Raw genomic sequence first — 13,749 nt, 5'->3', positions numbered from 1 at the left:
AACAGTTATTAATACAATACCATTCATAAGCTTGGAGTCAAAAAGATTTTTTTTAAGAACTTAATTTATCCAATGCAAGGATGCACTAAATTAATCAAGTGACACTACAGTTCTATATTATATTCTATGCTGTTCTGAACCTGTTTTCAACATTGATAATAATAAATAATAATCAGCATATTAGAATGATTTCTGAAGGATCATGTGACAATTAAGACTGGCATAATGGCTGCTGAAAATTCAGCTTTACCATCACAGGAATAAATTACATTTAAAATATATTAAATGAGAAAATATTTTTAGTAGTAATGATATTACACAATATTACCGTTTTACTTTATATTAGATTAAATGAAAGCAGCCTTACAGAGCGAGATATTTCTTTCAAAGACAAACCGACCCCAAACTTTTGAACAATTTTGTATATTTTTAACAAATACCAAGCCATTTTTATTCAAATATAAGAGGAATATTTAATGTGATAATGGATAGCGAATCAAAAGTAGGCACATATCTTTTCTTAGAACAGAAAAGGACAATACTAAAATAAATGTTTAGACCAGGTAAACTGGTCTGCGAGTAACTTTTATATTAATTCTCTGTCTCCCTCTAGTGATAAAGGCATGCAGTATACACAAAATTATAATCAGCTTGATTTATAACAAATTATGTGTACTGTGTAAATCCCTTTTTATTATGAGTAATTACTTACCAGCATTTCCTTTAAACCCATGACATTGATGATCTTACGGATGACCTCAGGTGGACAAGGAGACCCGGCAGAAATACCTGACAGACACAAAACAAAGGATATTAGCAGAATATCTTTGATTGCTCAGAAAAGCTTGATAATATTAATGTAATCTATCACAAGTTCCATTGAGCAATAGATGTTACAAAGGTTTTGACTGACTTACCACCCTCAGCTGATGACAAATCAATCTTGGCCAGGTCAGGCTGACTAAGCATGTCAATAAACATAGTTGGGGTGCCGTACACAAACGTACACCTGGGTAAACAGTGAATTTTGTGCCAATTGCATTAAATAAATACAGCTCAGATGCTTTTCCAGTTATGCATGACGTACACTACATGACCTTTGATCCTTACCTACATTCAACATGACTGTCCTCTTTATATGTCCCTGTGTCTTTTATATACACAACAACTTAAATTCACTATGGCTGAGGTAAGCAGCACCAAAGTACCTTTTGGAAGGATTTAGCATTATCTTCTATCGCAAAGGTCAGATGTGCAACTCTTTCACAATACATCAATTCTTGTTTTAGTATAAAAATTTTAAAAATTTATAAAAAGTTTAAAAAGTATTTAAAAAATGTACTTTACATGAATAACCACATACTTCTCTTTCTCTATCGCCACCAGGTTGGCGTGTCCGTCATACCCGGTGGATGGGAAAACCACTGTGGTGCCATGAATAGCCATGACCATACCACCACCCACCGAGCCAAAACAGTGATACATGGGCACTGGCAAGCAGATTCGCACATTCTTCTGTAAGGAGAATAATGTCAAATATTACACATACTGCATGTGCTGTAAAGGTAAATGCATGGAGATTTATGGAGAACAAAAGATTTTCTGCTAAATAATGAACTGTATTTTTGCAAGTGTTCAACAAACAGCTCTTTCACTGAATTGTCATTATCATTTGATCACATGTACCCACCCTCCAGCTGTAGCCTATGCGCCTGCCGATGAAATAAGCATTGTTCACAATGTTGTGATGAGACAGAGTTGCTCCTTTGGGCTTTCCAGTTGTTCCCTTAAAATCATAAAGACCAAAACTAAATGATTTATTTAGCATTTACTGATTCAGATCATTAGGATGTGTTTCAAGACTTAAAGCTAAAGTGTGTAATTTTTAATGCTTTAAAAAAAAAAAAAAAAAAAACCTTTTTTATGTAGAGACTACTCTAAGTAAGTAATTTCTTGGCTAATTTCTCTAAATTGTAAATGCCGTGGCATAAACATTGATCTATTTGTCCCTAACAACCTAACACAGCAACATCAGGCCAACCAATGGTGTAAGTTTAGAGCAGCACTATAATTTTTACTGACCAGTAGAATAGGGAGTGTATGGAAGCTTGTTTCTGTCATGTAACATTTTTTTTTAAAAAGTAACTGCAAATTTTTTATCTCATAATTCATAATTTTTTTCCCCTCACAGTTGGGAAATAAACTTGCAAATCTGATAAAAGTCTAAATTGTGAGAAAAGGAAAAAGGTAATTGTGTTTTATTGGAGATATAAACTCAACATTTCAAGAAATTCTAATTTTTTCTCAGAATTGTGAACGTATATCTCACAATTTTGAGTTTATGGCTCGCAATTCTGATAAAATGTTGCAATTAGCTTTTTTATAGTAGGCTTCCATAGGAGTGAGTGTTTGAGCTAAACTGAAAAGAGTCACACACGTCAGCTTTAATGTAAATATAAATATACAGTTTAAAAAGAAGCAAAATACCGAAGTAAACTGAATGTTTATGGGATCATCACAAGTGAGTTTCTTCTGGAGGTCTTGTAGTTGTTGTAGGTGTTGGCTGCTTCCTGCCTGCATCACATCTTTCAAGTGAAAAGCTCCTGGTTGCTGACTGTCAGTTAAGATCACAGTGTGTAGGTCTGGTAGTCTGAAAATAAAACAACAACTCATTCACCCTCTGGACCTAAATATTGATTATGTACACCTTCCTTTTATTACATCACCTGTACCTTGAACTCTTGATTCCTCCAGGAGAGGCTGTCTCCATCTCCGGACAAAGCTGCCTTAACATGTCACAGTACTTTTGAGTCTTGAATTCCGTTGGACAAACGACTGCATTGCACTGCACCTAAAAGAAGCATTCGCATAAAGGGATAGTTCAACCAAAAATTTTAATTAGCCCATGATTTACTCCCCTTCAAGTCATCCTAGATGTATATGACTTTCTTCTTTCAGACGAATACAGTCAAGAGTTATATTAAAAAATATCCTGGCTCGTCCAAGCTTTATAATTTCAGTGAATAATGGTCAAGATTTTGAAGTAAAATAAAATGCATCCATCCATCATAAAAAGTGCTCCACACAGCTCCAGGGGGTTAAAGGGTTACTCCACCTCAAAATGAAAGTTTTGTCATTAATCTCTTACCCCCATGTCATTCCAAACCCGTAAAAGCTTCGTTCATCTTCGGAACACAATTTAAGATATTTTGGATGAAAACCGGGAGGCTTGTGACTGTCCCATTGACAGCCAAGTAAATTACACTGTCAAGGCCCAGAAAAGTATAAAATATACATACAAAAGAATAATTTTTTTATGGAAATTAAACAAAAATAACGACTTTATTTAACAATTCGGCACCGTACAATTTTGCGTGCAGCGATACTCTCCAAAATGGCGCTACGGTGTCGTATTGTTGAATAAAGTTATTTTTGTTTTATTTCCATACAAAAAGTATTCTTTTGTATGTATATTTTATACTTTTCTGGGCCTTGACAGTGTAATTTACTTGGCAGTCAATGGGACAGTCACAAGTATTCTCGTCGCTTCATAACATTATGGTTGAACCACGGTCAAGACATCGTCAGAATACTCCATCTGCCATCAGTGTAATTTACTCGGCAGTCAATGGGACAGTCACAAGCCTCCCGGTTTTCATCCAAAATATCTTAAATTGTGTTCCGAAGACGAACAAAGCTTTTACGGGCTTGGAACGACATGGGGGTAAGTGACTAAAGCCGCGGTCACACTAGACTTTGATCATGCGAAATTGTTTCGCATGCTGCAATGGTCGTGATATGACGTCACGCTGTACAGCGTCTTTTTAAAAACCGAAATTCAACACGTAACAAATTGTAATACATCTAAAATGTAAAAACATGCAATCTACTCCACTTTCCTGCAGCGCTGCAGTTTTAAATTCATGTTCTTTTAATTCAGAAAGGAGGTCATGCTGTTATGTATCGATCTGCCGTTGGTCACACGGTGTCACGTGATGCGAATTCGCAGGGCAGAGTTCACCAAGCTTGAACTTTGGAACGCAGCGAAATGCGAAAACTTTTCGCACGGGCTTGCGTTTCCGGTCTGACGCATTCGCATGCGTATGAATGGAAGTCAATGGAACGAAAAGTCTAGTGTGTGACCGCGGCTTAATGACAAAATTTTCATTTTGGTGTGGAGCATCCCTTTAATAAAAGCCTTCTAAAGTGAATCAATATTTTTGTGTAAGAAAAATATCCATATTTACACCATTATAAACTGTAATCTCAAACTTTCGCTAACTGTCGTACATGCATAGCATATTCTCACAGGATCTTACGCTATGCGTCCTGCGTCATCCACTGGAATGCCACTCTCTCATGTAAGCACATACGACAGTTAGCTCATGGTTTATGAAGTTTTAAATATGGATATTTTTCTTATACAAATGTATCGCTTCGCTTCATAAGGCATTTATTAAACCCCCGGAGCTGTGTAAAAATACTTTTTATGATGGATGGATGCATTATTTTGGGTTTCAAAATCTCAACTCCATTCTCTGCCATTATAAAGCTAGGAAGAGCCAGGGCATTTGTATTCTGTTTGTAAACTCTGATTGTATTCGTCTGAAAGAAGAAAGTCATATACACCTAGGATGGCTTGAGGGTGAGTAAAAAACTAAAGCCATAAAATGTAGGACATATTTGCAACAGGCGTTTTGTCGCATCCAATCCAATGTGACACGAGTGACAATGGTTGTTAGCACAGTTAAAAGCTATAAAAGCTTATTTCTGCCTCAGTGTAAAAAGAAAGGTGGGCTAATCATGCCTTTATATCTCACATTTTATTTCTCAGAACTGGGACTACCCTCACAAATGCATTTGTAATTCTCATAACTGTGACTTTAAATCTCACAATTACGAATTAACAGTAAACAGGCTTTCATATTAAACAAACCCTGTTTTAGTGAAAACTAACCCCAAACAGTCCAGTAGTTTTGGACATTTAGCTGTTTGTTGTTCTTTTCTGCATGTATAAACATTAACTTACCTTTCTGAGAGCATATTCTGCCTCCTGCAGTTGATAAGCCGGGTTCACTGAAACCTGTAAAATCACAAAAAACTTGAACAGGTTAGAGACCAGCTGTTGATAAATGTAACCCTGGACCACAAAACCAGTCATAAGGTTCTATTTTTTTTTTAAATTGAGATTATGCATCATTTGAAAGCTTTCCATTGATGTATGGTTTGTTAGGATAGGAAAATATTTGGCTGCGATACAACTATGTATTTGAAAATCTGGAATCTGAGGGTGCAAAAAAATATAAATATTGAGAAAATTGAGTTTTTAGTGGTCCAGGGTCACAAATACTCAGACAAACCAAATGTCAAGACAGTCAAAAACACTCACCAAAATGATCCCTGCCTTAGCTGTGGCAAACTGCATAAGTATCCACTCATAGATGTTCGGTCCCCACATCCCTAAGCGATCGCCCCTCTTCAGTCCAACAGCAAGCAGACCTGCGGCAGTCTGTTCCACCTGAAATCAAAACCTTTATTTATTTATTTAAAAAAATATTTTTACACCGGCCCAGAAGACATTCAAAATGTAAGGTGGATTTTTTGTCAATACAGCAAATGATAATTAAATTAGGAATATATACACATATATATATATATATATTAATGCATCAAAAATTTAAAAAAGAGAATCATGGAATCAGGTTCATAGGTTATCTAAGGCACATGACGCGAGTTAAACGTTATGTGACAGGCTGTCAACCCAATCTTGCAGATTTGCACTTTTTAAAATCAATAATGTCAGACCCTTGGCTTTGTATAACGCAAGTATCATTGGCTCTTATAACAAGTTGCTTGTAATGTTCCTCATTCGGATAAAAGCATCTGTGAAAAGGAGTGTGAATTTTGTGAGGACAAAATATTTGGATATTATATGATTTGATGTTGCTAAGTATTTAAATAGTCATTCTAATTCAAACAAAAAAACACTTGTACTATAAAGTAACATGCTAATATGTTCTTGTGTACTCAAAAAAGTAAATAAATGCACTACAAAAAAAAAATTGACATTCCACATTGGAGATGTGTGTCGAATGGCACCGACTTGTTTTAAACTTTCATGCTTTGTAATACATTGCTTATCTGTAAATGTTTAACTTCTTGTCACAATGATACTTTAACCTACTGCATCATGTCAGAGAACAGCCACACACGAAGCACTTATCTTTGCCAGGTAGATCACATCAGTCAATTTAGAAAAAAAAAACTCAGGTTAAGGTTTGCATGATAATAATAATTCCCTTAATACTAATTTAATGTTTAAGAAAGGTCATGAATAACCACAAATAACATTTGACCACTTCATGGTAATTATGTTAGTGATTAATCCATTGGTTTTTATTCTGCTTTATGCATATATTTAACAGAACACCCTCTACGCAAACAAATAGAGTAAAATGGGTATGTATTGCTATTTTAACACCATGTTTCTGCCAGTACTGGATTTCACATTGACTCTGTGGTTAAAGCTTATTTACGTCTGATTAATAAAGGGCTGCTTAGGAATGTTTAATTTTTTTTTTTTTATTATTTTAGGATTTGGCCAAGATCTCTCATTCCACACAGTGCACTTCTGACATTTCTCCCACGAGGGGTATAAAATGGAAGCACTGTGGTTAGTATCTTCAGTCTTACAGGAATCACTTCTCTAGCCTGTCCTCTGTAGAAAAACCAGATGCAAAAATCACTCACATCTTGGTAGAACTGAGCAAACGTCTTGCGCATTCCATCTTGCATAAAAACCAAAGCTTCACGATCAGGGTAGCACTCCACTGTGCGTTGAAGACTCTGGTCCACAGTACTAGAGAGCAGCGAATGGGAAGAGATGCCATGGACATAACTGGTAGTCAGGGTTGGGATGCAGGGTGGGCTATCCACATGAATGGCACTGAAAAAAAGAGGAGCAAAAAGTGTGCATAAGAGATGTTGAGACACATTTGGAAAAGACAAGTACAATTTTTTCCATCTTTGTAAGTAAGTATTGAAGTGAGTTCTGTTGACTGTAACAACCATCAGTTTCATAAAGGAAGTAGTTTTTTGTTTTGGTCTTGTGAAGTTCACACTGAAGGGAAAGCAGAAGATAAAAAAAACAAAACATCATGACAACACTGACGTTTATGATAACAAAAGGTGAAATAAGGGATATCAGCTGCGCTATTTCTCACTTTAGAGACCCAAGATGATGGTCTTTTTTTGATGCTCAACATAACATTGATTTGTGATTTGAAGGTAAGACAGCATCACAGTTGAAATTAGCACACAAACATGAAGATAATTTCTTCTGCATATAAAATAAACTCGTATACACATTGAAAGAAGTAACCTAAGCTCACCATTTCACATTATCTTAGAAACTACTCTAACATGCTGATTTGGTGCCCAAGAAACATGAAACATTATCAGGGTTGAAAACAGTGATGCAATATTTTTGTAGAAACTGTGAATAGAAATGAATAGAAAGTTCAAAAGAACAGCATTTATGTGAAATAGAAATGTTTTTGTAACTATATAAATGTCTTTACTTTCACTTAAACTAACCCTGCCCCAAACTGTTGAACAGTAGTGTCCACCCTTTTCAGGAGCCTCAACTAATCGGATAAAGATTGTTCAATAGGGGAGGCATTCAAAATGTGCAGCACTGGAAGATCAACCTGCTGAACCAGACTGGCATAAATCTGGAAGACTGTTGTTCAATTTGTGCTACCCTATCAGATTTTCCTACCTCCCGTTAAAACAGTTGGTAGCATAATTTGACAGTGAAAAATGCTGTCTATCAGATTTTGCTTCCAGCATGATAGTACTGTGGTGTGAGGCTTCATTAACGTGTACACCTACCCCAACCCTAAACCTAACCTTACAGTATTAAAAATACAGTGTCGGTAGCATAATCTGATAGCATTATCTGTTAGAACCGTTTTAAAACAATCAACCATTTTATGCTGCTTTAATGTGTGTGTCTGTGTGTGTGTGTGTTTATCTGAAAGTGTAACAATGCAAACAGGTTTTCTGTAAGGGGTAGGTTTAGGGAATAAAAAATATTGTTTGGTTAGTATGAAAGTAATAGAAGTCCCCACAATTCACAGAAACGTGTGTGTGTGTGTGTGTGCTGCGTTTTTGTGAAAAGTCAGGACATAGATTTGTATAATGACAAAGGTATGACATAGGTATTACAAGGTGAAGGTGACATCTCAGGACATTGACCCATGTCCCCACTTTTCAAAACGCTTATAAATCACTCAGAATGAGTTTTTTTGGGGGAAAGTTGACATGCACAGTCTCCTGTAAGGGGTAGGTTTAGGTGTAGGGTTGGTGTAGGGCAATAGCACATACAGTAAGTACACTATAAAAACCATTACGCCTATGGGATGTCCCCACTTTTCACAAAAACGAACATGTGTGTGTGTGTGTTTATCTGAAAGTGTAACAATGCAAACAGGTTTTCTGTAAGGGGTAGGTTTAGGGGATAAAAAATATTGTTTGGTTAGTATGAAAGTAATAGAAGTCCCCACAATTCACAGAAACATGTGTGTGTGTGTGTGTGTGTGTTTATCTGAAAGTGTAACAATGCAAACAGGTTTTCTGTAAGGGGTAGGTTTAGGGGATAAAAAATATTGTTTGGTTAGTATGAAAGTAATATAAGTCCCCACAATTCACAGAAACGTGTGTGTGTGTGTGTGTGTGTGTGTGTTTATCTGAAAGTGTAACAATGCAAACAGGTTTTCTGTAAGGGGTAGGTTTAGGGGATAAAAAATATTGTTTGGTCAGTATGAAAGTAATAGAAGTCCCCACAATTCACAGAAATGTATGTGTGTGTGTGTGTGTGTGTGTATACATACCTGGTTGGTATTCCAGATGCCCCTCAAGTATACCATGAAATTTTGATCTCGTGGGCACATTTTTGGTCCCCATGATTAAAACAGCTTAATACAAATGTATTTTTTTAAATACTCTCTTTCTCTTCCTCTCGGCTTGCTCCCTTTATCAGGGGTCGCCACAGCGGAGTGATCCGCACAAGCGATTTGGCACACGTTTTCAATTTTTTTGAAAATCTAAAAATGTATAAAGTTTTGTGTGAAGAGTAGGTTTAGAGGCAGGAAAGAGCAGCAGAATCATTAACTGTTACTCGCTAGAGAAAGTTTTTAGAGAAAAACGAACAATCTTCCATATCTATTTCTCTGTAGTGTCAGTTAAAGGGTTAATGAAACCATTGCAACAAATATGCAAACCGTCGGACGCCGGTGTTATTTTCGAGTTTCCAAGAATACGGAAAAGTAGTTCGAAAAACAAATGTATAAAAAGCAATTTGACTCATGTCTGACAATTTCCGCCAAATAAATCATAAAAGATGCATTCATTTTTATTATTTTTTTCTTACCAAGTCTGCTGAGAAGCTCCGAAAGGAGTCCAGGGTCTCTGCAGAAAATGCAGTGTTTTGCAGAAGCTTGCAGTCGTTCGCAGATTAGCCAGAAGAATCTTAGAAGACATCTTTCACTTCGACCCTTGCAATAAAAGTGAGTTCTGAAGAATCTTAGTTTAGTTTTTTAATTCAGAAACTCGGTGCTATTGCAAAGAAACAAAACACGTACCCAAACATAACCTGGCTCGCTCATAAATGCTCACAACTTTAAAATAACATTAAAATAAGCAACCCTGAATTATCAATTAATTGCGATGGTAAATCATGAATGCTTGACTTCTTAGTAACACCAAGATCGTGCCGCCGCGATCCCAAAGTTCCCAGAAGTTAATCGTTGAGCCAACAACAACTCAACAAGTTGCAAGACAAGCAGCTACAGCGGAATATGAACTGTAGAGGACGTAAAAACACGCGTTATCACATCAGGAAGCTGTAGTTCAGTCATGCAGTCATCTGCTTAGCATTTACACTTTTAAACGTCTCACATTTAAACGGGAACGTTTAATACAGATGCTTAAGCGAATATTTAACACCACATGCTCTGATCTATTGACGGAATGCCAGTTCTTACTGCAACAAAACAGCTGGCAATCAGTCAAATGGTTCGTGAATACTGTTACATGAATCTTAGTGATTTGCAATACTGTATCATTTTGTATTATAATCATATGATAGATACGAGTGGGAAACGTTTAGTGTTGTTTTCATGCTCTTCTCGACTGATATGATCTCAACTCCCTGGGTCACTGAATAATAGAGGAGGGGAAGTGGGTTTGAAAGGAATGTCAGAAGGCGTAAACAAGTGTTTGCATGCATGCAATTCTTTAACCCGACAGCCTACTCTAACTTGTAGCTACTTCTAACTAGGCTAGCTTTACTAAACCGAAAGCTGTCGTTTAGAGAAAGTGGCTAGATATATTACAAACGGTCACTTTTGTAGATTTTAACGAAAACATTCGCAGGTGTAGTTTAAATTTATTAAATTATCCACTTTCTACCGCGCTCTATTTGCAAATCCTGGCAGCGGCAGGTCGCAGCGCCACTTCCGGTGACATCCCCAGATGCCACGGCAGCTGCCACGGTTTTTCTCGCTGTTTTTGCTGTTTGATCGGTAAAAACTACACTGTTCTCAGTGGCTTGCGGTGGTGTTTTTTTTTTTTTTAAATGATGCAAAGTTCCCACAATTGTATTACTATTATTATTAAGTTGGCTTGAGAAAGCCAACTTACTGAAATGCTATTTAAACTTCTTATTATTATTCTTCTGAGACTAAATTTACAACTCTAACTCCTCCTAGAGCTTTAACTCTACAGACTCCAAACTCAGCCCGGATCTTCAGACTGGTCTGACTCGAGTTGCTATATCTTTTCTAACTGATACGACTTACGGTTTTCATAAAACTGAAGATTAAAAATCATAAAACTCCCATAGACTTACAGTGACGGAATGTTCAGATGAGCCCTGACCTTGCCAGCTCCAACTGTCAAAATTTAAATCTAAACACACTGAAGCCCATTAGACTCAATCAGACTTCCCTTCTATGTATTATGTACTAACCCATTCAAACTCATCTCTCTCTCTCTATCTCTCTCTCTATCTATCCTAGCGAAATGCTAATCATGCTAATGACAGGCTAATCATGCTAGAAACATGCTAGTGACATGCTAGTCACTTGCTAATCATGCTAGAAACATTTTAGCGACATGCTAGTCACTTGCTAATCATGCTAGCAACATGCTAGTAACATGCTAATCATGCTAGCGACTTGCTACTCACTTGTTAATCATGCTAACAACATGCTAGTAACATGCTAATCATGCTAGAAACATGCTAGCGACATGCTAGTCACTTGCTAATCATGCTAGCAACATGCTAATCATGCTAGAAACCTGCTAACGACATGCTAGTCACTTGCTAGTCAAGCTAGCAACATGCTAGTGGCATGCTAATCATGCTAGTGGCATGCTAATCATGCTAGAAACATGCTAGCAACATGCTAGTCACTTGCTAATCATGCTAACAACATGCTAGTCGCATGCTAATCATGCTAGAAACATGCTAGCGACATGCTAATAATGCTAGCAACAATGTTAATCATGCTAGAAACATGCTAGCAACTTGTTAATCATGCTAGCAACATGCTAGTCACTTGCTAATCATGCTAACAACATTCTAGTAACACCTTAGCAACCACACTTGGTACCTTAGCAACCGCATAGCAACACCTTAGTAACCACCAAAGTTAGCCTAGCAACCATCATAGCAACCACTCTGAGGTCCTTCTATCTATCTATGTATCAAACTTTAAGCTTTTAAAACTACTTTAAACTTCAAACTATTTCAGACTGAAACCCATCAAACTTAAAACTTTTAACATTTTTCAAACTTAAACTTTTTAAACTTCTTAAACTTTTTTTAAACTTTTCAAACTTTCTGGTCCGTCTTTCTCAAGCCAACTTAAAGTTTGTCTCGACGAACTTTTCTATCTAGTTATTATTCTTTTTCTGAGACTAAAATTTCTGACTGCTACTCCTCCTAGAGCTTTAACTCTACAAACTCAGCCCAAGTCTTGAGACTGATCTGACTTAGCGTGCTATATCTTTTCTAACTGATACGACTTACGGTTTTCATAAAAATAAAGATTAAAAATCATAAAAAATCCCATAGACTTACATTGGCTCATCTGAACATTCCGTCAAACTCCAACTGTCAAAATTTAAATCTAAACACACTGAAGCCCATTAGACTCAATCAGACTTCCCTTCTATGTACTATTTCTAACCCAATCAAACTCATCTATCTCTCTATCTGAGATCTATCTCACACACACACAGACACACAGACACGCCTCACACACACAAACAAACAAATAAACAAACATAGACCTTTCAATCATAAGACCTGTTTTTCCTGTTTACACCTGTGTCCTTTGGGGGCAATATGACCCCAAAATTGAAAGAGTAATTGTAAAACATTTATAAATTTTTAATCATACAAATAATATATCTTTTTTGTTTGTTTGTTTACTTCTCATCTATACATTAATGCTGTGTTTTGGGAGATATGAAGTACTTTTGTACCTGTTTACCACAAACATCCTTAGCTACACCATTAGCTTACATGTGAAATATTACATTTTTATGAATAAATCTCTTAAATGATGATCTAAATTTAATTTAAACTGTTTCTGGATATTGATCTATGTGTTAGGTGTGCAATACTGCCATCTGGTGGTTAGAGAAAAACTTGTAGAAATCAGTTTTTGAAAGAATAGTGTAATGACCATATATATCCAGCAGAGGCCCATAGAGAGCCATTCATTTTTTCTGGAAGTGGTCAGCTGCTCCTCTCACAACTTTTCTGATATATATTTGGTAATTATATATTTAAACATTATAAAATACATTAAAAACAGTATAAGTGCTCGCTTTTGCAATAATGCCACATAAATTTGCAGAAATGCCACACAAGTTGTCACTAAAACTTGATTGCAGGTACGTATTTATTTCAATCTAAAAAGTAAAATATTTTTTGTTTGTTTTTGACATAAATGTAAATAAAATGCAGAATTTATTGATTTTATTTGCCAATTTTTATAAAATTGCTCTTTGTTGCAGTCACACGTGTGTGTTTTTGTATGTGTGTGTGCGCGCGTCTTTTCTACATTGCATTTGTGATCTAGTACCAGGCTTTCATTTCTGTGTGAAAATTTTCAGACCTATGCTGGATTTATTATTATTTTTTGACAAATTATAAAAATATATATAGATTTTTTCGTAATTCCCATTCATTTTCAAAGACCATATTAGTAAAAATTTGAATTATTTTTTATGTGAATACAGATAGAAAATGTTGAAAAGTCATAAAATCTTATTCCACTGAGATGAAGGGAAACATTTTTTAACTAAAGAAAGTTGATTGAGGTCTTACTGACCCCGATACTATTTCTAATCCATTCAAACTCATCTATCTAATGTTTCTTATCTTTCTATCTATAATCTGACTTTATCTATCTATCTATCTATCTATCTATAATCTGACTTTATCTATCTATCTATCTATCTAAAGTCTATCTATCTATCTATCTATCTATCTATCTATCTATCTAAAGTCTATCTATCTATCTATCTATCTATCTATCTATCTATCTATCTATCTATCATCTGACTATCTATCTTATCTATCTATCTATCTATCTATCTATCTTATCTATCCTATCTATCTATCTATCTATCTATCTATCTATCTATCTATGATATATAATAGATACATGA

The 13,749-nt window shown here is 35.8% G+C and overlaps 1 protein-coding gene across 2 annotated transcripts in view; it reads right to left on the bottom strand.

Annotated features, from left to right (window-relative positions):
- Positions 1 to 13,749, bottom strand: part of acsf2 (acyl-CoA synthetase family member 2) — a 43,086-nt gene that overhangs the window by 14,724 nt on the left and 14,613 nt on the right. The window contains exons 1-10 of one of the 2 annotated variants that reach the window (XM_058792650.1): positions 9,434 to 10,513; positions 6,751 to 6,946; positions 5,390 to 5,518; positions 5,030 to 5,083; positions 2,733 to 2,851; positions 2,488 to 2,650; positions 1,691 to 1,786; positions 1,364 to 1,515; positions 918 to 1,009; positions 713 to 789 (exon numbers count right to left, since the gene is read on the bottom strand). In XM_058792650.1, the coding sequence (XP_058648633.1) occupies positions 713 to 789; positions 918 to 1,009; positions 1,364 to 1,515; positions 1,691 to 1,786; positions 2,488 to 2,650; positions 2,733 to 2,851; positions 5,030 to 5,083; positions 5,390 to 5,518; positions 6,751 to 6,946; positions 9,434 to 9,543 (1,188 nt within the window). In that variant the 5' untranslated portion in view covers positions 9,544 to 10,513. Of the gene's footprint in view, positions 1 to 712; positions 790 to 917; positions 1,010 to 1,363; positions 1,516 to 1,690; positions 1,787 to 2,487; positions 2,651 to 2,732; positions 2,852 to 5,029; positions 5,084 to 5,389; positions 5,519 to 6,750; positions 6,947 to 9,433; positions 10,514 to 13,749 lie in introns of those variants that run through there. The other variant, XM_058792651.1, reaches the window with a different exon arrangement.

The sequence above is a fragment of the Onychostoma macrolepis genome, chromosome 12 (genome assembly GCF_012432095.1).
Source record: "Onychostoma macrolepis isolate SWU-2019 chromosome 12, ASM1243209v1, whole genome shotgun sequence".
NCBI classification, from domain to species: Eukaryota; Metazoa; Chordata; class Actinopteri; order Cypriniformes; family Cyprinidae; genus Onychostoma; species Onychostoma macrolepis.
Note: the sequence above shows the minus strand (reverse complement) of the source record. Positions and strands in the feature narration are given on the sequence as shown.